Source organism: Pecten maximus, chromosome 13 (genome assembly GCF_902652985.1).
Source record: "Pecten maximus chromosome 13, xPecMax1.1, whole genome shotgun sequence".
Lineage (NCBI taxonomy): Eukaryota > Metazoa > Mollusca > Bivalvia > Pectinida > Pectinidae > Pecten > Pecten maximus.
Genome location: NC_047027.1, coordinates 15,575,490 through 15,602,494, shown reverse-complemented (window position 1 = coordinate 15,602,494; position 27,005 = coordinate 15,575,490). Strand labels below are relative to the sequence as shown.

General features: G+C 36.7%; 1 protein-coding gene across 1 annotated transcript; it reads left to right on the top strand.

Annotated features, from left to right (window-relative positions):
- Positions 1-20,033: 20,033 nt before the first annotated feature.
- On the top strand, positions 20,034-24,026 carry LOC117340484 (uncharacterized protein K02A2.6-like). Its single transcript, XM_033902244.1, has one exon. The coding sequence runs from the start codon at positions 20,034-20,036 to the stop codon at positions 24,024-24,026; it is 3,993 nt and encodes a 1,330-aa protein (XP_033758135.1).
- The last annotated feature ends 2,979 nt before the right edge of the window (positions 24,027-27,005 follow it).

The following is a 27,005-nucleotide window of genomic DNA, read 5'->3' as shown; positions in this document are numbered from 1 at the left end:
CAATAACGTTAAATACATGGGTGAATACTAACTTGCATTACACGAAACAATATCAAAGAAATGAACTATATAAAACATTATAGAGTTTAAAAAAGACAAACGTAACTATGGTTACACATGCTATTCATAAACGTACTAGTATAAGAAATAAAGGGCAGTTTCTATTACGGAGGTAGTGAAGTAGTTCTATTTAGATTTAAAGATTATGTTATCTCAAGTATATTTTCCTTTTTCCTTGTTCCCTGTTATCTCGATGAGTTGCTTTAAGTGGCTTGTTGTCACTTTGACTAAGTGTCGCGAGCAAAACCAAACCTCTCGTGTTTTGTTAAATTAGCTTATCATGTTTTAGAAATCCATAGTTCCGGGTTTTAGTGACATTTATTAACAACATGATTTGAACATAAATGATCCTTGTATTTTGAACTACAAACAGCCACAAACAAAACATTATCATACCTGTTGTCTGTTACAGTGTTTGTGATCAGTTAAAACATCGAATATCCTTTTTGAGAGGTAAATAAAACTTCATATATCATTGGGTTGGTTGACCCTCATATTCTGGACAGAATAAAGTTCTGAATTATAAGAATGGTAACACAAAATATCAACAAATGTAACTCAGTTGTTTCCACTTTTCTGAAGGAAACTGGTTATAATACATGAATCGTATCAATAAAGCGACCTGGGTCACAGGGGTTTGTAACAAAAATAATATTTACATCTTGATTATTTTCGAATATCAACATTATTTTTTCTGTGTAATTAACAATTGATATCCGTCGGAAAATATCATTCAGCAAAATAGACCTTCATATTACTCTGTCACAAGGGCCATCAGTACATATATATCCTATATACAAAAGTCGACTTGTTCAGGGGACGGGGACTCCGAGTGGTTAAGGTGTCCCGACACTTTATCACTAGCCCTCCACCTCCGAGTGGTAAGTTCGAAACCATCGTAGGGTAGTTAACTGGTACAGACCGTAGGCCGTTGGTTTTTCTACGGGTACTATTTGAACTATTTGGAAAACTTGCCCTGACTGGCCAATCTTGAACTTGTTCTAGGCCAATCATATAAGCAGATAATAATTAGCGCTGATCACCACTTTGTCAATTTATCAGAGGAGTCTACCTACTGTAAGTAAAATATTTAATATACCCCTGAGACCTTGACTTTAGGTCATTTATTTTCTCTTTGTTATTGAGAAGTCGTTTAAAGAGTTCAACCCATTTGACCCCTGAGTGAAGGTCAAGGTCAGTCGTTTGAACAAACTTGATAGCTGTTTTACCAAGCATGCTAAAGACCCAATATAAAGTCAGTGGGCCTCTAGTTTACTGAGTAGTTGTTAAGAGATGTTAGCCTTTTTGACCTCTGTGACCTTGAAGGTTATTAATTTGAATAAACCAGGTAGCCCTTTACCTCAACATGCTACAGTCCGATTATCAAATCTCGAGGTCTCTCGTCATCATTTAGAAGTCGTTTAAAAATGTTATCCTATTTGTCCCCTGTGACCTTGAATATAGGTCAAGGTAATTCATTTGGACAAACTTAGTACCCTTTGACCCAGAAGGGAATCCACAATGACCTTTAATGTGGGTCAAGATCATTCCTGTGGACAAACTTGGTAGCCCTTCACCCCACCATGCTATAGGCCCTACATCAGATCTCTAAACGACTTCTTTTCATTAGGCAAGAGTCCAAAGACTATTAAGGCCGGTTTCTTGGCCTCTCGGTTATTGAGGAGTCGTTTTCAGAATTAACCTACTTGAACAGACTAATTAGATCTTGGCCCCAGCATGCTAAAGGCCTAATATCAGGTATCTGGGCCTTTTGTTTATAGTTTTATAGGAAACGTTGACGACAGGCGGATGACGGACGCCGCACCACGTACGTGCCTGGCCCTTAAAAACATCTTATAACAGAAAAGTTGTTTAGTCAGGCACTCTTAACTTAATTTGAAAAATAGCGGCAGTAATCTTAGACATTTTCCAAGCACAAGAACTCCAACCACCTCCGTCGTACCAATTAAAATATGAGGTGCACGGCCCTTATAAAGAATTTTCTGAGAAATAGCGACAACAAACTTGAAATGATATGGTAGATGACTGCCCATGAACGTATCAGTTTTCCCCGAAAAAAAGTATCTTCATACATCTCGCTTACAGGAAGGCTGTCCTAAAATTACATTGGTTTTTTTAGGTGTAACGTCATTTCAGTAGAGAATGTCATTTAAGGACAGCTTCCCCTGTGTGCCAGATGCATGCGTGTGGTGAATGTGTGTTTAGGGGGTGGGATAGGTTAGGAAAGACCAAAGGGCCGACTGGCAGTCATTGATTAGGACAGCTGGAGATTGTTTTCGCTATTTCTTGATAAGCATCGGATGGATATTTTCACATATAGATATTAAATAAGGTAAACTTCTTCAAAACATTTATGTAAAATAAAACTAAAAAACTCATTTAGATAAGATTGTTAGAAATGTATTAAAAGTGAATTTGATTGTGAAACTGTCCGTTTTCTATTTGTAACTGGTTAAATAGCGTATTTGTGTAGGATGTTGATGTTTATGGGTTTTGATGGGCGATTAACCGCAATGTCCATGTTGCATTGGCCTGTCTTAAATAACATTTAAAGTCATATTATAGGTTGAAAAAGAAAGGGAAAATGAACACTATATCATGGAAAAACAACGTAGCTCCTGTATGTCTAAACATTTCTCTAAACATCAATGAGTTCAATTTCCATCACAATTTCAACTGTTGACAGTTTCATTGTTCGAATTATCTCAACAGCAGTACAGCATGACCACCATGTACTTGGAATTAAGCGTAAGAATTGTACCTGCTGTCCCCATTGCATGATCGTAAGAGGCTACTAAATTTGGGATCTTGTCTTTTCTCTTCTTTCTGAACAACTTTCTTCTTCCTAATGTCTCCCTTGAAGTTGAGCGTTCGCCCCTGTGAGGAAGGCTTTGGGTTCTGTACCCTGGCCGAGACATACCAGAGTCTTTAAAAATGGTAGTTTCTACTCCTGCTTAGCGCTCAGCATATTGGGAGTGGGACGACTGGTTCGCCCGTTGTCAGTATAATGTGACCGGGTGGGGTGTGCTGCTTCGTGTCTTCGGCAGTATGCTTCAGTGAGGTAGCACTATAAATAGGCAAAAGTTCCGGCCTATCACAAGGAGACTTAAGACGAACATACCGCAGCCTCCCAAAACACACATACACATTCACTGAATCACCACACGCATGCATGTCGCACGCACGGAGGCCGTCCTTAAATATCCTTAGCTGTTAATAGGACGTTAAACAAAATAAACCAAACGAAACCAAACCTTGGAATTTCGGTAGTTTGTTTTGGTGTCGCAGGTGAAGTAACATCCTATCCATATGTAAGCTAGATTAAAGACGACCTTGCCTGTGTGCGTTTTGGGAGGCGTTATATGCCTGGTAGTATCCTTGTGGTAGCGGTCTTATAGTACTACCTCACTGAAGCATACTGCTCGGTGAAGACACCCAGCAGGACACCCCACCAATGCTTCCAGGGCAGAGCTACATGTATGTAAATGGACACCATAATATTTAGGTAAAAAATTTAAGATATTTATTCAACAAAATTGTTCATACTTCTAAAGGAAATAATACAAAACATGATGAATGATGAATAAAAATAACCCAGGAATCTAAAGATTTCGCATATGTTGTTTGATTGTTTGTTCTTTTATCAATCCTGTTCACAATAAAATATAATTCCATACATATCAAGGCTCACAAACTTTTGAATAAAAGTCATTATTGCCTTTGCCGCTGGTCTTTTATTAAAAAAACTAGGTTATTGATACCAGAGAAATGGTGCATAAATTGGAAATGTTGTAATATGTCTGATAAAAATATCAGAAACGTGATGCCATTTAACGTAAATTAATTTAACGCTCAGTTGATTAGTTATTACATTCTTAACGATCAATTATTGTCCAATACATAATGTATCAACAGGAACGGTAATTTCGATTGACACCCGTCATCATTCAGTTTGACCCTGGCTGTGTCGAGGACGTTGCATCCCCATCCCTACGCATGTATAGTTGCACGCACAGGAAGCCGTCCCTAGATGACCTTAGCTGTTGATAGGACGTTAAATAAACTAACAAAATAGTATTCATGTTAAACCAAACCTGAAGAAACCTTTGTCGCTCTTGCACCGTTGATCGTAATAAGGCATCGTAACACAGTATAATACTACCTTGAATATGTCTTGTTTAAAACTGGTAACAGTAACAAAACCTTGATGGAACGTGTTGAAATCGAGGACACTTCAGGATCGTATATGAGCTGCTATGTAATATGGCATTTATCATTTATTTGATATGCCATATTACACAGTTAAATAGGGTTCATCACATAACTTGAGAATATAAGCAAACGCTTCCTTGTTCATTTCTCTATACGACGGTGGTTTAATTTCGTTTTGTTTATTGTGACGTCATTAATTATTCATTAAGTCACAATAATGACGATGTCTGTTTTATTGCTGTATGGCATGGTAGTACCGGCCAGTCATGTGATAAATAATAATACATGTATACCAATATTAGATGGCAATGACCTCGCGGCATACTTCAGAGTGGATCGAGACAATAAAGTTGTCCTTAGTTTATTCAAATGCAAGTAGACACGACCTTTGAGAGACATTTTTTGCTAAATATCGGACGTTAAAACGTAGCAACGAACCAAAACCTCGGTTTCTTTATAAATATTTAATTTCATCCAAATTTCATCGCAGCAGAACAAGTGGTCTTGAATATAATGTGTACTTGGTTTTTTTTTTATTGATTTCGGTAAATAAGTTTCGCCTGGAAAGTAAAATACAAACCCATAGAGACTAATAAAGCAACCAACCAGAACCATTAAATTTTAATTTCATCCCAGTGCTACTGTAGCTGAACAGAGCTGTTGATTTCCTTTATATTGATTAGGATAACCAATTAACATCTTGAAATTAAATGACAAATCTATAGAGAAAAAAACACTTATAGCTCCGCGCCCAATTCTGAATATTAAACGTTCACTATTTTCCATGTGTTGCTTCACTCTCTTTTATACACATGGTAGTGTGATATTCGAAAGGCGTTTGCAGAATGATTTGTTCCAAAGTGTTTCTTTTGGGTTTTCTATACCTAAGATGTGAGTATTCATGTACACATTTTAAATATTTAAGACGTACACACAATGCAAATTTTCTTATCAATATTTGTTATCGTCTTGGGAAAAACTGACATAAAGTCTTTACGGCGAAGAGCATGAGTTGTTTTGCTCTGTCAAATATCTTGTCATCAGTATGTATATACAATATATGATAATTTGGGGAAATACTTTTTGGGGCAATGACGTGAGATGATCTTTATTTGGTAAAACCCTTCCAATTTTGATTGACAACTTCACAACAAAACAGAAATAGAAACTTCCTTAAAGCTATGTCTATCTAGATGTTACTAACCAATGCTATAATTATCTTTTGAAATAAATACCTGTTTATACCATCCTATTATAACATATTTCGTTTGTTTGATGTTGTGTGTATCATCCCATTTTTACATTTTTCGTTTGTATGATGTGTGTACAATCCCGTTTAAACATACTTCGTGTGTTTGACGTTGTGTGTAGAATCCCATTTTTACATATTTCGTGTGTTTGATGTGTGTACAATCCCATTTTTACATTTTTCGTTTGTTTGACGTTGTGTGTATCATCCCATTTTTACATATTTCGTGTGTTTGATGTTGTGTGTACAATACCGGTTTTACATTCTAAGGTCACCTGAGGCGAAGTCTCAGATGACCTGTTACGATCGCCTTTTGTCCGTCGTCGTGCGTCGTCCGTCGTAAACAATTTACATTTTCGACTTCTGCTCCAAATCCGCTCAACCGAGTTCAATGAAATTTGGAAGGTGGCTTCCATGGCCAAATGTCAACCAAAATTAAGAATTATATGGTCCCCAGCCCCCAGGGACCTGAGGGGCGGGGTCAGGGTCAGAAAGGGTCAAATTGACTAAACTTTCAATAAACATCTACTCAACTTCCAGATACAGTAGAATATAATACCCTTTACAGATAGAAAGGTCTTAAGGTGTTTTACCAAAATTGTGAATTTCATGACCATTGGGTATCACGTTTGCCCCTGGGGAGGGGGTAAACTTTATAATAGTTTATAACGGAAAATCACATTTTTGACAATCATTTGTTTCATTCCTGTTGGAATTCATTCTAACTTGGTTAGCATTATTAGCATTGGGGTGACAGATTGATAATATGCACATGTTGGCCTTGACTTACCCCCAGAGGCTGATGGGTCACATCAACTGAAAAGTCAGAAATCCTCTTGTCAAGACCTAAATAAGATATAATCAAATACGTTTCATATATGAAAGGGTCTTAAGGTGCTTTACTAAAATTGTGAATTTCATGGCTCCGGGGTCTCATGTTCGCTCATGTGGAGGAGGTACCCTATACTGTTGTTTATATAAGAAAATCCCATTTTCGACCATCATATGTGTTATTTCTATTGAAATAAGCAGTTTTGGAAGGCAGTTTGCTGGTATGCATTTATTTGTCCCCGGGGGCTGGTGGTCAGGGTTAAATGGGTCAAGGCTCATGGTCCTCTTGTTCGTTTGTTGGATGTTGTGTGTACCATTCCATTTGACATATTTCGTTTGTTTGATGTGATGTGTACAATCCCTTTTTAACGTATTTCGTTTGTTTGATGTTGATTCGTTTAATGCCTTGTCACTATATTGACACGAATGGCATGTAAAAAGTTATTGGGCCGTTAATAATGTAACGGACTAAACTGTCATCTGACTCTAAAGACCCTTTCACTACTGTAATTAATAACATAATGCGCCCATAGTGCTTTACTATATGCATAAACTATATTTTAAACTATTGCACGGCTAAAATGACTGCAATCTTATTGAAATCTTGATCCGAATTCTTACTACGTTACATGAAACGTCAATGTAATAGAGTGAGAGTGAGGATCTAGATTTTAATTAGATTGAAATTAACTGTTGCAAGTTCATTGTACATTCATATTCAAAGAATTGAAGACCTGTGACGTTTCGGAATCTAGTCACGTGCGAACTATTGAACACCTATGACTTTCCGGAATTTCGTCCTACCTTTTCACGTATCTAAGTGCCTCAGATGTCAACTCTGCCAGACGACAGTCATGGCGACTTAGGCATACAGGAAAGTCGATTCTAAGTGTGATGTAGTGATTATGTAATGAAGTATATCATGGGTGTCTGTGATATAGTCCACAATACTTGACCCTCGATACTGGTAATCGACCGATGTTTTTTTCCACAGGGCAAAAAAATATTGAACAGACACTCATAATATTTTTAAAGAATATATACTAGGTAGCAAGTATATTGGGAAACGTTTGACCATGGCAGCCATCTTGATAATTTTGAAATGTGTTGGCAGCTATCATGGATTTCGAACCACCTGGATAAATAATAAATCTTAGTTAAGAATAAGTTTGAGCTGGTAGATCTTGAGAAATGTTAAATGTTGTTTTTAGGAAAACCATGATCGTGCAATCATATTACAAAATGGCCACCATGGCTGCCATATCGAAGTTTTAATAATGCCTAAGAATGACGATTCTTTGTTGGTTAACCTTCCTTGGCATCCTTGCCAATGTTCGGTTCAATAAAATCAATGTAATTGGAGAAGAAGCTTAAACTATGCTTTCAAGATGGTGGTCATCTTGGATTTTGGACTTGCCTGGACCATCACATGGCTGCCATACCAAAGGGTTATATGAGGACGGGTGTCAAGGACATACCAAGAGCAAGAAAAAAGCACGAAACAAATGAGGAGTCAGGAAAGAAAGGAAACATTCAAGATCCCAAATGTTGCAATTGGGTCAGAATATACATTTTGTTGTCCCCATAATAGACTCTCTTAATAGACACGGAAAAAAATCACCGATTCTTTCAGGTGCCGTCTTTTAGTCGTCTCTTGTGAAATTTAGTGAGATGCAGCAGACATATTCTTTAAGATGTATGTTTCAATACGTTAAAAGGTATATGTTTCCTCCATTGCATGATCGTAAGAGCCGACTATTTGGGATCCTATCTTGCTCCTGTTTAATAACAACTTTCTTCTTCCTTATCTCTGTCACGTTTGGCCTTCAGTTGTGCGTTTGCCCTTAAGAGGAAGGCTTTGGGTTCCGGCCAAGGCCGAGATATACCAGAATCTTTAAAAATGGTAGTTGCTACTCCTGTCCTGGCCTCAGTGAGTCACCACTGTAAATCGGCAAAAGTGACAGACTTTCGCAAGGAGACTCGCAAACATGGGAGGCCGTCTTAAATGACCTTAGCTGTTGATAGGACGTAAAAAACATCAAACCATTTCTAAAACTTGGGTATTATAATTTAAACAATATGCACTATCAATATGGCTTAAAATAATTTGCACTTCACAATTATAGCTTTTGCCGACTTGTAAATGTAGAAAATAGCTGAACTAATACATATTTTCCTTCTTGATATAGATTAGTAAGATGGTACATCAATATACAAGAACATCAAATTTGACCAATTGTGCTTATCGTATTTGATTTTTGTCTATATCGAATGATTTCCTATAGTTTGCAATAAGATATGTAAATAATTTTATATACAACGAGCTTTTATAACGTAGCCGCTCATGATTGGTTCAACATCATGGTTTCACGGCCTCCCCTGTCTACGAGATGCGTGCGTGTGTTTTTGGAGGCGGCTGGTAAGACAATTGGGGAACTCGATAAGTCCCGAGTGTTCCGAGTGCAACTATATTGATAATTCCGAACCGAATTTTTCGATTTTACAAACGAGAAAAGGGATATTTCTTGAAAACTATTTAGGGCGAATTTAAACGGGGCGAATATGTTTTGTGTTGCTCAAGGGCGAACATTACCAGGTTTACAGTATGTTTGTTTGTCTCCTGTTTACAACAGATGCTCTATAGTCTACTATCTATTATATTTTACGGATACCATTATCAATTTTCTGACAAAGTGTTTGATATGATGATATTTTTTTTTATTTCGCAGGTTCTGGTTTACAGTTCACAAAAGACGTTTTCCTGATCCACGACATGTTGCAATCCAGTCCAGGATTTTCCAAGCCAGCTAAATCAAGTCTGCATTGTGCTATAATCTGCGAGGCTGATAAAGGCTGTGTCAAATACGCCTATGACCATGTCAACAGGGGATGTTTCGGATATGGAAACATACTTCCGAGGTTTGAAGTCATTATCAACAAGACTGCATTGCAGACTACGACGTCATTTCGGCCGAAGCTCGATGGACAAGCAGGTAAAAATGATAACTTGACCACGGCCTGAATACGTGCTATGTATAGCACTCATAAAAACCACTCTGGGTATATGCTAAACAAAATATCAGGTACTTGCGCTGTGATCTTCCTACGCTGTTCTTACAGATCTAAGGAAGGGCTCACTAATCCAATGATATGATGCCGACTTGTACTAACCATTTTTGTCCCTCATGACTATAATATTGTTGTTGGGCCTTTAACAAATAATAACTAACTTTATATAGTACTCTATATTGCAGATCAGTTGATGGTAAATTGTCTTCGCTGGTCGTCTGTCTGTCAGTTAACAATCATTTTATCACTATTTAAGTACTGTAAGTATTTTCTCAAACTTCCTGATCAAGCCAAACAAAATGGCAGACTAAAGAAAGCTGATAATGTTATTTCTAATTCACAGAAGGTTCTTTTTTAGTCTCTCTGAGATAACCTGTCCTCCTATGACCCTAGTTATGGCAAGGACGTTGAACCCCTTGTTATGAAATCATAGAAAAAATATCTTTCAAGAGTGGGCATTTGACTCCCCCTGATGTTTGAAACAAGGACGGGGCAGTTCGATTACTTAGTTTTATATTCATATGGAACACGGTATCCTTTTTATACATCAAGCAGTTATAATCAAATAAAGTCAGAGAAACGATGAAACATTCTTTAAATGGCTATTGCAAATGAATTGGTTTAAGAAATCGAACCTGGAGGTAGAGGTCAAATATTTATGTTAGAATACTATTTACAGAGAACCTGCCTTAGTACATTGGATGAACTGCCCTGCAGGTAGGGCGTAAGAATTGTACAAGCTACCCCCATTGCATGATCGTAGGAGGCAACTAAATTTTGGATCTTATCTCTTCTCTTCTTTCTAAACAACTTTCTTCGTCCTATTGTCTCCCTTGACAATGCCTCACTTTTGGCCTTTAGTTGAGCGTTCGCCCCTGTGAGGAAGGCTTTGGGTTATGTCCCCTGGCCGAGACATACCAAGGTCTTTAAAAATGGTAGTTGCTACTTCTGCTTAGCGCTCAGCATATTAGGAGTCGGACGACTGGTTCGGCCGTTGTCAGTATAAAGTGACCGGGTGGGGTGTGCTGCTGGGTGTCTTCGGCAGTATACTTCAGTGAGGTAGCACTATAAATCGGCAAAAGTTCCGGCCTATCACAAGGAGACTAAACACGAATATACCGCAACCTCCCAAAACACACATACGCACTCACCACACGCACGGGAGGCCATCCTTAAATGACCTTAGCTGTCAATAGGACGTTAAACAAAATAAACCAAACCAAACCAAACCAAACATTGGATGCAAATATTTACTGTTAAACACTTTTGGATTTCATTGATCTACAACACCATAGCACGTCTAAAAATTAAATCTTAAACAAAAGTTTAAGCTGTCTAAAAACTGAAAGCTTTCGGTCTGTATCACAAGATGTGAGATTTTTTTTCATTTCAAACTATACGTGGATGTACCTATATATATTTAGCCTACATGGCCCGAAGGCGTTTTTGCATCAATGCGAAAAGACAAGTGAGTTCGTTCTTGCAACCAATCAAAGACGAAATCTGAATCCTTCACGGAAAAAATGGTTAGATGATAACTTTCCCTATCAAACGTTATGGTGATAGGAGATAGCCCTCTTCACTGAAGAGATACAAACATGTCGTGTTAATATAAAATCGGAATGTAATTATACGTGTACCCACGTGGGAAATAAACCGAAAGTGTCCGCGTTCTCGTTACTAGCACCTGTTTCGTATAAAACACTAATTTAAATTTTGAAAGTTTGAAGGCAAGCTATTTATATAACAGTTAATTCTATGGAATGCACATACTGGGAGTTTTTTGGTGATCAATAATCATTTAGGTGATATCTTCAGTAATTTGAGCATTTCAATAGAAAAAGCACGTGGGAAATAAGAAGTCGCAATCGGTACAATAACGTCTGTAATAAAACGACCGACAAGCGGACTCTTGTGTTTGAGTGAAGTGAACCAAACTAAAAACACCCACAATCATATATTACACGGATACATCCCAATAATATCGACAATATTGACGGGCCGTTCATTACTAACTACCAACTGTATCTTATAATTGTTTTAATATGTGCATTAAACAGTATGCTTCCCCACAGGTTGTGAAGAAAATGGATACTTCTTGAGTAAGACGTATCGTCGTTGTTGGCGATATTGCACCAACAGAATGAAATTCAGTGATGCTGTTCAAGCGTGCAAAGACATAGGTGGAAGTATGATTACACACGTTGTGGGAAAAGAGACAGAATTCATCAACAGCGTTCATAAAAAACACGGTAAAGAATGTCATATACTTTATATCTCTTAGGGGATTATGCATACTATTGTATTGATATATAACTACCCGAAAACTATTAATTTAATTGTTAATATGGTAGTCATCAATCTCGCGATATATAGCCTACCATGATCGCCTTATCATCAATCCTATATGCATGAAAATCCTACATCTATTTGGTGTTTTATGCTACCCCAAATGTAAGATCCACAAGAGGACCTACAGAACCTAGTACATGATAAATGGAATTTGCCCACGAACCAATTTGACCAGAGCCAATCGTTATTTATAGACACTTTAGAGACATCACATGAGGTATGTTTAAAGATATTCAGGGCCTGTGCTATAGCCTACTTCATGGTGCCCATCAAGTGTACGACAGAGTTCACTTTTTTATCTAAAACAACCTGCAAATTATGAGCTGAAATATGTTGGTAAATCTTCAAATTTGAAGGCGCATCTTTAGCTTTGTGAATTGTTTATAGTGCTGATACAACCACTTCCGGTTCTTGCACACCTTGACAAATTATGTTGAGTGATGACGGTCAAAATTAAAAAAAAAAAAAAACAATCGAAGCCATCTGACCAGAATAACCTATAGTCGTCGTGCGAAAGCTTTTCACATTTAAACGTATCTTCATTTTCCGGGTAGCTCAGTAATTACAAATGGTTGCCATGGCAAACATACACAATCCCAACTCAGTTCTCAGATCCAGATCCATTATATTCCTACCGTGTAGGTACACCACAATGATACTAAGACCTGTTAATAGATGACCATGGACATCTTGTCTCTTTGTCTTGATACGATAAGGAAGATCTGATGATGCGTGTTACCACGAGTTGTCTCGCAGACATGTAGTGATGTCACCTCAACGTTTTACTTACATACATATGTGAAAGAAACGGCTGGGTCGAGGGTGGTTACGCCAATGTCTGCTGTTTAGAGGAAACAGAAATCGGAGAGCACATCAAAAAGCATACTGTATCGCACTGCGTGTTGACTGTAGAAGTCTATTAAAAGTGGGTCTCCTTAAGAATCGGCGGTACATTCGAGAGACCAATATAGATCTTCAGACCCAAATACAATACTTTTGGTCAATTATTCTTTCCTTTCTGTACTCGTTGTGCTGTTTCCATGTGAATTGCTTTTTTTTTTACTCTAGCTGTCCATGTCCTTAATAACCTTTGCTGTTGCTAGGGCGTTAAAAACTAGAAACAAAAGCCGATTTGGTGATGGTATTTGAATAAAATATTTTCTTCTATTTAGGCTACTCAGGTGGTTGGTATTTGGGCATGACGGACCGTCAAAAAGAAGGCACTTGGCGATGGCTAGATGGTACACAGAGTTATTTTAAATTCCCCAAAGGTGCAGATAACGATTATGACGGTGCACATAAAGGGAAAGGCGCTGATTGTGCTGTTGTACACAAAACGAGGGGTGACCCATTTGACGTATATTGTGGCGCTAAATATAGTTTTGTTTGTGAACGCAGAGACCTGCTATGAGCCAGAGAGACCATATCTGTAGTTAGGATGTTAGACATACTCTACACTAATGGAACATTCCATGTGGACGTCTGTGTGCCTTACCATTGAACACATGGAGATCGAGTGCTGCCATGTCATTCTTGGAGGTCTACTTTTTAACGTTAGTCTATCAAATGCTTATTCGATATCATTTCAGGATAACTTATATTTGATTATTCAAGTACACAATGCAATATTGGTTTTACAACCAATTAATATTAGTGATTTGATTTTTTACCATTGAACAATTTAGTTAAATGTGTTTTCTTTCTGATATCTCTTCAATCTGGCGTTGTTTGGCCAAAAATGGCGGGAATTGTCGACAGTCAATAGATCAGTGTCTTTTTTTGTCAGCCTTTCGGCTCATTTTCATATTTTTTTTTTTTACAGTAATAGATGTTTGGGTTCATCTTATTTATTTACCACCTGGAAGAAATGCAATACTGCGATAATAAGTAACTGAATTCCTCCATTACAAAGGAGACCTTATGGTACTCAAATTTTACCAGGGTATCTATAATGATGATAACTACAGCTTGTCATTAGTATATTTTAAACTGCCTGTTCGTGTATACAATGTAGATTGGGAAAATAGAGTATAACACTGTAAAATCTTTCAAACTATTTAGATATGATTGATGGTTTTCTTCTTCATTTTGGGTAAATGCATAGATAAGCAGAGATTTTCGCTGGAGGAAAACTGAATTTTATTTTATTTTATTTCATTTTTATTCTGGCAAGACGTAGTTTAATTATACATTACAAGCATTGTCCTCTCGCAAGAGGGCTTTCTTGCGTCATTCATCTTTCTCCATATTCGTTCTACTTTCATTCATCATTACACACTCTTTATTTATGTAATTGATTAAATTTTTTCATATATTTTTTTATTTATTGTCTACATGTATTTATTTATGTTAATGTAGTGTTATCCATACGGAGTTTGAATGTTTTTTTGATAAGATAACCTAAATTTAGTTTTTACTTTGTCTCGAGCTGGATTCGAGTGATACCGATAAATACGTACCGTACGAAGACTGCTTCTCATGTTTTCGAGTGAACATGAATTAATATTATTTTCTTACCAATTATTCTGTAATATCATGTGAAACTACTATATGCATAAATGCCTTTTGAGAACAATGCCATGTAAAAAATGAACTTAATGTTAATGGAAACTAGTAAAAAAAATTGCTACATGCATATACATGTACATAGATTTTGATCATTTTTAATAAAGAATTGTTAACTAAATGCTAAAAGAACGAGGGCTTATGGCTACATGTTACTTCTAACTCATGTAAATATTTTAAAACTGTACATGTACATTTGTATCCATAAAATACCACGTGTATTAAAATACAATGAGGTTTTTGCGTAACAAGAAATGAATCTATATTGATCAGACTTATTTTCTACAAAAGATGTACTACAGAGATATCATCTGGTAAGCGACATTTGAGCCTCAACAATCAACCAGCTCTACAGAAACACCCATAGACTTCATCAGGAGAACTAAAATTTTAACAAGTACCGATAGCATTTTTGTTGTAGATATTGTAACTTAAAGTGACACTGCTTTGTTAGAAACGATTAACGTTGTGAAAATAAAATCAAACAATGTATGTTATTTCCAGAGGAGTAGTAGTTATTTACTTTACATCAATATGGCAGTCAGAGTTTTAGTTTAAACATATTTTATTGACATAAAATGATAAAGGGATTAGTCAGCAAGTTTTACCAACTTATAAACGACATCTCCAATAATAATAATACAATGATACACAATAACATAGTTTGGTTTGGTTTGTTTTTGTTTAACGTCCTATTAACAGCCAGGGTCATTTAAGGACGTGCCAGGTTTTGGAGGTGGAGAAAAGCCTAACCACATGATGGCATATACACATATGCCGTCAGAGTCTCAAGATAACCTTTAGTTATAAGTTTGTAGCTAGTTAGAGACATCAGTTATGAAAATTTAGAAATCTTCAAAATTCTCACATGTCACTTATTACTCCATATAACGACCATATTTATGCATGGTACACATTCATTTCCTGTATATTTCCATGGTACACATTCATTTCCTGTATTTATGCATGGTACACATTCATTTCCTGTATATTTCAATGGTACACATTCATTTCCTGTATATTTCCATGGTACACATTCATTTCCTGTATATTTCCATGGTACACATTAATTTCCTGTATATTTCCATGGTACACATTCATTTCCTGTATATTTCCATGGTACATATTCATTTCCTGTATATTTCCATGGTACACATTCATTTCCTGTATATTTACATGGTACACATTCATTTCCTGTATATTTCCATGGTACACATTCATTTCCTGTATATTTACATGCATTCATGTACTTATCTTTCTAGTATACATTTGAAAAATAACATTCAAACCTATTGAAGTTGTTCGAACGAAGTATGTAAGGTAGGTATTATATATGATCAGAGTGGAAGTCAAATTTACTCTTGCGGTACATAGTTAATCTGTAGCTTATATCTAGTAAAATGGTGAACAGATCAGCTTATCATTGTTGTTTAACTTGCACGAGGCACACACGGGATCTTGTAACAGATTAAAGTAAATACCAGTCACGCACGCTTATTTTTTTTTATCCCGCCTTGTACGGAATATCATGATACAGTAACTGTTAGCATCTACAGGAAATTATTGGTAATTTTAAGAAACTACATGTTGAGACAAACATTTCGAATATTACATGACTAGATGTATGCAAGTTTGTAGATGTTTATTTGTGACCGATATTCAACATTATTCTGCTGTATAGATTACCGTACAGTTGTATTAAGAATGTAATCTTTCTTTAGGAAAACTTCTGATCATTCAATCAAGCTTGATGAAATGTGTTTTTCCTCGACTGTTCCTTCTCTGGCATCTTGTGAAATTAACTATTTTTTATTCGATTTTGATGACATTACATTAATTCCAATTTATTTATTTCTAGTAGGATTTTGATCACCTAACTTGATATATGACAATACCTGTCTGTTAATAAACGAATTTATTTATTTTATTTTTTTTTATTCTGGCAAGACGTAGTTTAATTATACATTACAAGCATTGTCCACTCGCCAGAGGGCTTTCTTGCGTCATTCATTTTTCTCCACATTCTTTCTACTATCATTTATCATTACACACTCTTTATTTATGTAATTGATTAAATTTGTTTATATTTTTTTTTATTTATTGTCTACATGTATGTATTTATGTTAATGTAGTGTTATCAATACGGAATTTGAATTGTGATAAGATAACCTAAATAGTTTTTACTTTGTTTCGAGCTGGATTCGAGTGATACCGATAAATACGTACCGTACGAAAACTGCTTCTCATGTCGAGTGAGCATAAAGGGTTAATATTAATTTTTCCACTTCTTCGTAAATATAATAACCTATTGTGTTTTCTCATTAAAAGCCACCTAAAAGCAGCAAGCTCTGTTCAATCAAAAATGTATCTAACAAAACAACACAACAAGGTAATGGCGGAAAACTGGCTCACCTTTATGAAGGTGGCCGAAGAATTTCATTATTAAATATTAAGTTATTTCTTAAAATGTTGTATTATTTTCTTACCAATTATTCTGTAATATCACGTGAAACTGCTATAGGCATCAATGCCTCTTGAGAACAATGACCTGGAAAAAACGAATTTGATGTTAAGGGAAACAAGTAAGAAATTGGTTCATACATGTACATATATACATGTACATAGATTTTGATCATTTTTAATAAACAATTGTTAACTAAATGCTAAAAGAACGAGGGTTTATGGCTATATATTACTACTAACTCGTGTAAATATTTAAAAACTGTACATGTATATTTGTATCCATAAAATGCCACGTGTATTCAAATACAATGATGTTTTTGCGTAACAAGAAATGAATCTATATTGATCAGACTTATTTTCTACAAAAGATGTACTACAGAGAAATCATCTGGTAAGCGACATTTGAACCTCAACAATCACCTCAGCTCTGCAGAAACACCGATTTACTTCATCAGGAGACCTGAAATTTCAACAAGTACCGATAGCATTTTGTTGTAGATATTGTAACTTAAAGTGGCATTGCTTTGTTAGAAACGATTAACGTTGTGAAAATAAAATCAAACAATGTTTATTATTTCCAGAGGAGTAGTAGTTATTTACTTTATATCAATATGGCAGTCAGAGTTTTAGTTTAAACATATTTTATTGACATAAAATGATAAAGGGATTAGTCAGCAAGTTTTACCAACTTATAAACGACATCTCCAATAATAATAATACAATGATACACAATAACATAGTTTGGTTTGGTTTGTTTTTGTTTAACGTCCTTTTAACAGCCAGGGTCATTTAAGGACGTGCCAGGTTTTGGAGGTGGAGAAAAGCCTAACCACATGATGGCATATACACATATGCCGTCAGAGTCTCAAGATAACCTTTAGTTATAAGTTTGTAGCTAGTTAGAGACATCAGTTATGAAAATTTAGAAATCTTCAAAATTCTCACATGTCACTTATTACTCCATATAACGACCATATTTATGCATGGTACACATTCATTTCCTGTATATTTCCATGGTACACATTCATTTCCTGTATTTATGCATGGTACACATTCATTTCCTGTATATTTCAATGGTACACATTCATTTCCTGTATATTTCCATGGTACACATTCATTTCCTGTATATTTCCATGGTACACATTCATTTCCTGTATATTTCAATGGTACATATTCATTTCCTGTATATTTCCATGGTACACATTCATTTCCTGTATATTTCCATGGTACACATTCATTTCCTGTATATTTACATGGTACACATTCATTTCCTGTATATTTCCATGGTACACATTCATTTCCTGTATATTTCCATGCATTCATGTACTTATCTTTCTAGTATACATTTGAAAAATAACATTCAAGCCTATTTAAGTTGTTCGAACGAAGTATGTAAGGTAGGTATTATATATGATCAGAGTGGAAGTCAAATTTACTCTTGCGGTACATAGTTAATCTGTAGCTTATATCTAGTAAAATGGTGAACAGATCAGCTTATCATTGTTGTTTAACTTGCACGAGGCACGCACGGGATCTTGTAACAGATAAAAGTAAATACCAGTCACGCACGCTTATTTTTTTTATCCCGCCTTGTACGGAATATCATGATACAGTAACTGTTAGCATCTACAGGAAATTATTGGTAATTTTAAGAAACTACATGTTGAGACAAACATTTCGAATATTACATGACTAGATGTATGCAAGTTTGAAGATGTTTATTTGTGACCGATATTCAACATTATTCTGCTGTATAGATTACCGTACAGTTGTATTAAAAATGTAATCTTTCTTTAGGAAAACTTCTGATCATTCAATCAAGCTTGATGAAATGTGTTTTTCCTCGACTGTTCCTTCTCTGGCATCTTGTGAAATTAACTACTTTTTATTCGATTTTGATGACATTACATTAATTCCAATTTATTTTTTTCTAGTAGGATTTTGATCACCTAACTTGATATATGACAATACCTGTCTGTTAATAAATGTAATATAAACAATTACATTTTAAGCAAAATAAAACTCGCTTTCCTTTTTATTCTACATAAATATTTTAAGTAGAAGGGAGGCAACTCTTATGCACATTCTGAAACTCTATACCGCTTTATCAATAGCAAGTTGTATAACATGCACGCTCAGTTTTTCTGTTAAAACTAAACTACCTAATTGTGCTGTATTTGTGTCGTGTATTATCTGTAGACTTAAACAAGTCCCGTTTGTACAAAACATTAATGTCCCATTCATGTTTTAAAGTAAGTGAGTAAACTATCATTTGACTATTTTCAGTATAAAAAGGTGATATACTTTCGTGTGTAATTTCAAAATCTTTGATTTTAGATATTTCCGTATGAAATACAATGCCTTAGTACTTTCAGTAGATTGTGCAATGAGAGTTGGAAATTCATTCAAACATAATGAAATAAAGTGTATTCATTCCTTTCCTATGTTTTGTGTTCTTCTTTTTTTACCTTATTTTGAATTTCAGTTCTCATACAGAGGTAAAGTGTGAAGTCTGTTACGTCATTTGTTTATTCAGGTCTTTGTTTTAATAATTCCCACTTACATACAGTCACATGAAAGTCCCATTATGTATGGGACGCCGACAGGGTCAAAATTCGAAATGCTTATTTTCTTATTTGCTATTCCTAATTCCTAATGCTTATATTTCATTCTAATTGATAGTTATTCTAACGTGATGTTTGTTGATAGCGATACTGCTTCCTTGTATGTATCTACTTTGTACTTCAGTTTGCCTTAATCCATACATGCTTTCGATATAACGCCTTATTACGCTTTTCATAAACCGCTTTGCGGTTTATTCAGAGTACACCCCAGTTTTTTTGTGTTATTGCTCAATAACGTAAAAATAATATTACAGTTAACCCTTAAATACAAAATATAATTCAAATGTAATATTGTAAATGTTATGTATGTATCCGTTACTATCCGTGGTCATTATCCTGATGTTAGTACGTTCCTATAACAGAACCGCATGGTTCCGGTTTGTGTACTGCGCATGTTTGTAATGTTGTGACCCGCCATTAAAATGTTCCAAGCAGTGGTGCGTTGTCCTGGTAGTTTATAAGTAAAAGAACCAATACAAACACAACAGTGGCGACGAGGATCGACGTAAACTATCATCGGAACAACACCTGAAACAGAAAAACTGCAAGGTATGGCTGTAAGACACGGAAATATCGAGGGATTCGATATGAATTCTCAGAATTGGGACGAGTATATCGAACGTTTAGAACATTATTTTGTGGCTAACACTGTGGATGATGATGCTATAAAGCGTTCCATATTACTGACTGTTTGTGGCAGTAAGACATACGGACTTATTCGGAATGTAGTGAGTCCTGAAAAACCCAGTGATAAAACGTACGATGAACTGAAAACGGCTATTGGCACACACCTTAAACCCAAACCGTTGGTCATAGCGGAAAGGTTCAAATTCCACCAACGTAAACAGAGGGAAGGAGAAACGGTGAGTCAATTCTTAGCTGAACTTCGTAAATTAAGCGAACATTGTAATTTTGAAGGCTTTCTTAACGATGCAATACGTGATAGATTCGTGTGTGGATTATCCTCCACTGCAACACAGCGTAAACTACTCTCAGAATCTGATCTCACATTGAAAAGAGCCATGGACATTGCAATTAGTATGGAGATGGATGACAGCGAATCTCGTAAACTTAAGGAAACAGTGTTTGATGATGGTAAGAATGCGGAAAGGACACACAAAGTATTTACACAATGCTTTCGTTGTGGTAAGAACAATCACAATGCAGACAATTGTTACTACAAAAACAGCAAATGTCACAAATGTCACGAAAACGGACATCTGAGTAAAATGTGTCATGTCAACAAATCGCGACAGAATGTAAACAAACCGCGATCACATCAAAGTACTGAAAGTACTGGTGGTACTCCAGGAAACAAAAAGGGACATAAAATGAAGAAAAAAAGTCCGAAGGTCAACTTTGTGGATTCTGACATGGATTCTTCTGGTGTCCAGGATACTGAACAACAGTACTCATGGCCTCTATTCTCAATCAATTCTGGTGGTCATAAAGAAATAAACATTGATTTGTTAATTGACAACAAACAACAGAAAATGGAATTAGATACTGGCGCTTCAGTTTCGTTGATGTCGGAAAAGGAGTACAAACAGAAGTATGATGGAAAACTTAACAAGTCATCAACAGTATTAAGAACATACACCGGTCAGCTTTTACCAGTTGTCGGAGAAAAATCTGTTACTGTACAGTATGAAGACCAACATCTATCGCTACCATTACTTGTTGTCAAAGCTGATGGACCAGCATTGCTGGGTAGGAACTGGTTAAGTCAATTAAAACTTAATTGGCAGTCCATCAAGTACACCATCCATGATAACTTGGAGAAGGAAATCTTCCAGAAATACAAGGTTTTCAATGAAGAGCTTGGTACTGTGAAAGGTGTAACTGCGACACTTCGATTGAAAGATAACTGTACACCAAAGTTTTTCAAACCAAGGCCCGTGCCTTTTGCTCTAAAGGACAAGATTGGTGAAGAGCTTGAACGCTTGGAAAAGGCCGGTATTCTCAGAAAAGTGGAGAGTTCTGATTGGGGCACTCCTATTGTACCAGTGTTGAAGCCTGATGGATCTGTGAGGATATGTGGGGACTATAAAGTCACTATCAATCCCTACTTGGATGTTCCAGAATATCCTTTACCCACAAGTGAAGAGTTTGCAAAGTTGAATGGTGGTGAACAGTTCTCAAAACTTGATTTGACTAGTGCGTATCAACAAGTACTCTTAGACGAGGAGTCGCGAAACCTTGTAACCATAAACACACACCAAGGTTTGTACCAGTATACGCGTCTTCCATTTGGAGTTGCGGCTGCACCAGCTATTTTTCAACGCACAATGGATCAAGTCCTGCAAGGAATTGAAGGTGTCGGATGCATATTAGATGATATTCTAATTACGGGGAAATCTGACGTGGAACACCGTCACAATCTTCATACGACACTACAGCGACTTGAAAATTTCGGTATACGACTACGGAAAGACAAATGTTTTTTCCTTCGCGATGAAGTAGAATATTTCGCGTTCAAAGTCAACAAAGAAGGTATCCACCCTTCACCGAGAAAAGTGGAAGCAATTTTGAAATTGGCTGATCCTCAGAATAAGCGTGAACTTCAATCTTGGCTCGGTATTGTGAATTATTACCGGAAATTCATTCCCAACATGGCGACTGTCCTTGAGCCTCTTACTCATCTGCTTGCCAATGATGTTGAATGGCAATGGAGCCCAACATGTGCGAATGCGTGTGAGACTATCAAGAAACTTTTGGTTTCATCTGAAGTTATGGTACATTATGACCCAAAGAAACCATTGACGTTAGCTGTCGATGCTTCATCATATGGACTTGGAGCTGTTATCTCGCACACCATTGAGTCGAACGACAAACCCATAGCGTATGTTTCGCGCACCTTGACATCTGCGGAAAGGAATTATTCGCAGATAGAAAAAGAAGCGTTAGCGATTATCTTTGGAATTCAACGGTTTCACCAGTATCTGTACGGGCGACGTTTTACCCTATTGACGGACCATAAACCGCTGACAACTATATTGGGACCAAAGAAGGGCATTCCGGTTTTGGCCGCGTCTCGATTGCAAAGATGGGCGATACAGTTATCCGCGTACCAGTTCGACATAAAGTTTCGTTCAACGGATAAAAACGGAAATGCTGATGTGTTATCATGTTTTCCTATGAAAGAGGAGGAAAGTGGAGTTGACGACAACTATGTGTTCTATGAGGAAGCTCAGTTAGTGAACAAAATGCAAGTTAACAGCTTACCTGTTACTGCTACGCGTATCGCTGCGGCAATAAAAGGAGATACAACTTTGGCACGCGTAATGGAATTTACCCGAAGTGGATGGCCAAATGTGGAAATGGGAGATGAACTTAAACCATATCACAGAATTCGTGATGAACTGACCATGGAGGAAGGATGCTTACTCAGAGGAGTACGAGTAATCATTCCGAACCAATATCAAAGTGAAATATTAGATGAACTGCATAGCAACCATCCAGGAATGGTTAGAATGAAATCCCTGGCTCGGTTACATGCATGGTGGCCAAACATGGATGTGGATATTGAACGGAAAGTGTCGGGCTGTGAGGCATGTCAGAAAGTACTACCAAATGCACCGAAATCTCCTGCAAACCCTTGGAGATGGCCGTCAGCACCATGGAACCGTATTCATATCGATTTTGCTGGACCATTCATGAGTGAAATGTTCATGGTAGTGGTCGATGCACATTCAAAGTGGTTAGATGTGATACGCATGTCTTCCACGACCACAGCCAGTACTATCAACGCGTTGAGGTTTCTATTCGCGTCGTATGGTTTACCCAAAGAACTAGTTTCAGATAATGGACCGCAATTTACTGCAGCAGAGTTTGCCACATTCTTGAAAGAAAATGGAGTACGTCATATACTTTCTGCACCTTATCACCCCAGCTCAAACGGCGAGGCAGAGAGAGCTGTACGTACATTCAAGCAAGCTATGAAATCTCTGGTTCAGTCAGATAGTAGTCTGAACCAGAAACTTGCTTCGTTTTTGTTGTCGTACCGTACAACACCACATAGTCTCACTAAGACTCCACCCAGTGAACTATTCTTGGGAAGGAAGTTGAGGACCAGGTTGGATATTATGCGTCCGGATCTTTCTGGGAAAATTCAACAAAAGACTACACCAACAGAGTCAAAAACACGATTGTTCGAAATTGGTGACATTGTCATTACTCGCGACTACCGTGGAAACCCACAGAAACCTTCATATATCAAAGGTATTGTTATCCGCAAGCTAGGACCAATGACATATACCATTCAGGTGGACAACCTTATATGGAAAAGACATGTGGATCAAATACGTACATGTGATCCAGCTTGTAACTTTGAACCAAGAGAGCAAGCAGTTCCAGACACTCACAATTCTCTGGACAGTCTTCCAGGTATCTTACCTAATCCAACCATTGGTACTCAGAGGATTCCTTCAGCAGATTGTCCAATTAGGATTCAAACCAGTGAAGTAGCTACTACTACACCAGAGACTGATCAGACTGATCCATCGACCAATGTGACACATGAACATCGCAATCCGCGTCGTGATATAATCAAACCATCGCGTCTGATTGAAAACTGTTAAATTTATAGCAGTGTACATGTGTTTAGTTCAGTGTTTATTGTGTTAAAGATTCATGTTGATTTTTTGGACATTGAACTTACGAACTTTAATTTGTTTAATTTTAACAAACATGTGAGCTAAGAAAGCTGTAATTAATTACAGGTTATTATGGATAAGGGAAACCTTTCTTGAGAGAGGGAAAAGTGTTATGTATGTATCCGTTACTATCCGTGGTCATTATCCTGATGTTAGTACGTTCCTATAACAGAACCGCATGGTTCCGGTTTGTGTACTGCGCATGTTTGTAATGTTGTGACCCGCCATTAAAATGTTCCAAGCAGTGGTGCGTTGTTCTGGTAGTTTATAAGTAAAAGAACCAATACAAACACAACAGTAAATATACATAATCATATAGTATGTATTTACATGTTCTGTATTGTTTAACGTCCTTTCAACAGACAAGATCATTCAAGAACGGCATCCCCCACGTGCGGAATGCATTCGTCCTTGACACTGTCTCACTTTTGGCCTTTAATTGAGCGTTCGTCCCTGTGATGAAGGATTTAGGTTTGTCCCCTAGCCGAGACATTTTAAAATGGTAGTTGCTGCTCCTGCTTAGCGCTCAGCATATTAGGAGTGGGACGACTGGTTCGCCCGTTGTCAGTATAATGTGACCGGGTGGGGTGTCCTGCTGGGTGTCTTCGGCAGTATACTTCAGTGAGGTAGCACTATAAATCGGCAAAAGTTCCGGCCTATCACAAGGAGACTTAACACGAACATACGGCAGCCTCCCAGAACACGCATATGCACTCACCATACTCATGCATATCGACCAAACGAAATGTGGCGAATGTGTTTGTCTCTTTGGAAAAGCGCAGTAGTAAACATCTGAGAGAGGTGTCGGCCAAAACGATATTACTGACCATCATCAGGACCAGCCTGACTATCCGGACACATTGATATAATATGACCATCGAAAGTACATTGATTGTGACGTAGGAAACATGGCGAATAAATATTAAAATTGTCAGTGCTTATTTCAGTGAAGGTTTTTAATATTCTATGTCGTTTGTGTTTTCAAGGTCAGGTGTATGGGTCTTTTAATCAACAGTTGAATTGATCACATGACATATGTATATGATATTAGGGATATATAAGGAAAAAATACAAAACTCGGTCATTAAACCAACTGGGCATTTGCCATTCAATCTACCCAGACCACAACCGACTTTCCACATGTTAAGCATCACGTTTCTTTATAAGTAGATAGAGCTATTCGATTGTGCGAAGTACATGTATCACTGTCATATTTCAGAGAGGCAATTATCGAACCACAAGAGCAAGTTTCAATTAATTCCATATTATTGTGAGCTATTGAAGAATGGATGCCACACCCTACCAAAGCTTTAGAAATACTCTTCCTCTCCGATTCATATCATGAACAAAGGACTTTATTATCAATATACATAAACATTGTACCGTAGCTGACTAACTGTAGAATCACCTGGCATTAAGCCGGACTGATGCTTGGTTTACAAACAAACTTACATCACTCAAAATTTAGATATTTTATTACATGAATGCCTGCTATCCTCACAGTAAATACAAATTAATACACGGAGTTCCTCACAATAATCACAGTAATGTAACGTAAATACAATACATAATTAACCACCTAAATAAAAAATCACCAACAGGAAAACGAATGGAAACAAGGTTGAAAAGGCCAACCGTTGTATACAAAATAAACTACTCGTATAAATGTATGAGGTACAACACACAATACACTACCGGTGTATATGAATATAACGTAAAATTTTGGTGATTACAATTAAGATGTAATGTTCATGTAGATCGCCGTGAAGAGATTTAAATACACTATTTTTTCATTATCTTAACGAGACATGAAGTTATCGAGATAAGTTTGTGAATCCAGCGTTAGACATTAAAGTTTGGATGTTCAAGCTATTGGATCATATTCCAGATTCTGGTGTTCTATAACTTCGCCTGCCCAAAGGGTAAGTGAGCTTATGCCGTCCGTCCGGCATCAACTGTTCCCTTTAAACAACATCACATTAAGTATTATTCCTCATTTCTCCTTTCATACAACTTCGATGTTGACATTTAGTTATGAGTTTTCCCCAGTGAAGAAGGGTTTGGGTTCTGTCCAATAGTCGAGGTATAAGATAGTCAATGAAAATGGTATTTTTTTTTAGAAGTGGGATGACTGGTTGCTGGCTGTCAGTATAGTCGGCAGTATGTTTCACTGAGGTAGAACTATAAAGTTGGCGTTAGTTACGTGCTTTTACTGGTAGACAAACTTAGAGCAGCTTCAAACAAAAAAATCTTTTGAAAAAGATAAACGGCAGAGTTTTAACGCTGGTGGTTATAATATAAAACTGCTGGTGAAATAAATGAACGAACTAATGTGTTTCAGTACAGAAAACAAAATTATATCAGTTTGAATCGTGAATCAGGAATATGATTTTATGAATGTGTTATTTGAAAAGATATATCCACTTATTCATGATCAGCTTGCATTCAATCTTAACTTCGTTTCGTTTTTAACTGTATATCTGTATTTTGCATTGATCACTACATTGACCAATCACATACTTTATATTGACCAGTAACGCCACCTGTCGCGTCATATCCGAGCCAAAAGAAAATTATACGGCTTTGCCGAAAAACATACTACATGCATTTCGCACAAAGGGGCGGTTGTCATGAAACAACTATACCTTTCGATAGGACGTGAAACAAGAGAGGACGTGGAGTCAAGAGTCTGATATTGGACCTGTAGTATTTTCTAATAAATTGCCGATATCAACATTCAGGTTTACACGGAATCGGAAGGGCTAAAATCAATCATGTTATGATATATAATTGATCTAATTAATGCTAATTTCAAACCATAAAAAGTTATTGCTAATTACATTGCATATCCCTTTTAAAAAATATGAGTTACTTCGGAAGTCAAAACAAAATAACTAACTCAAA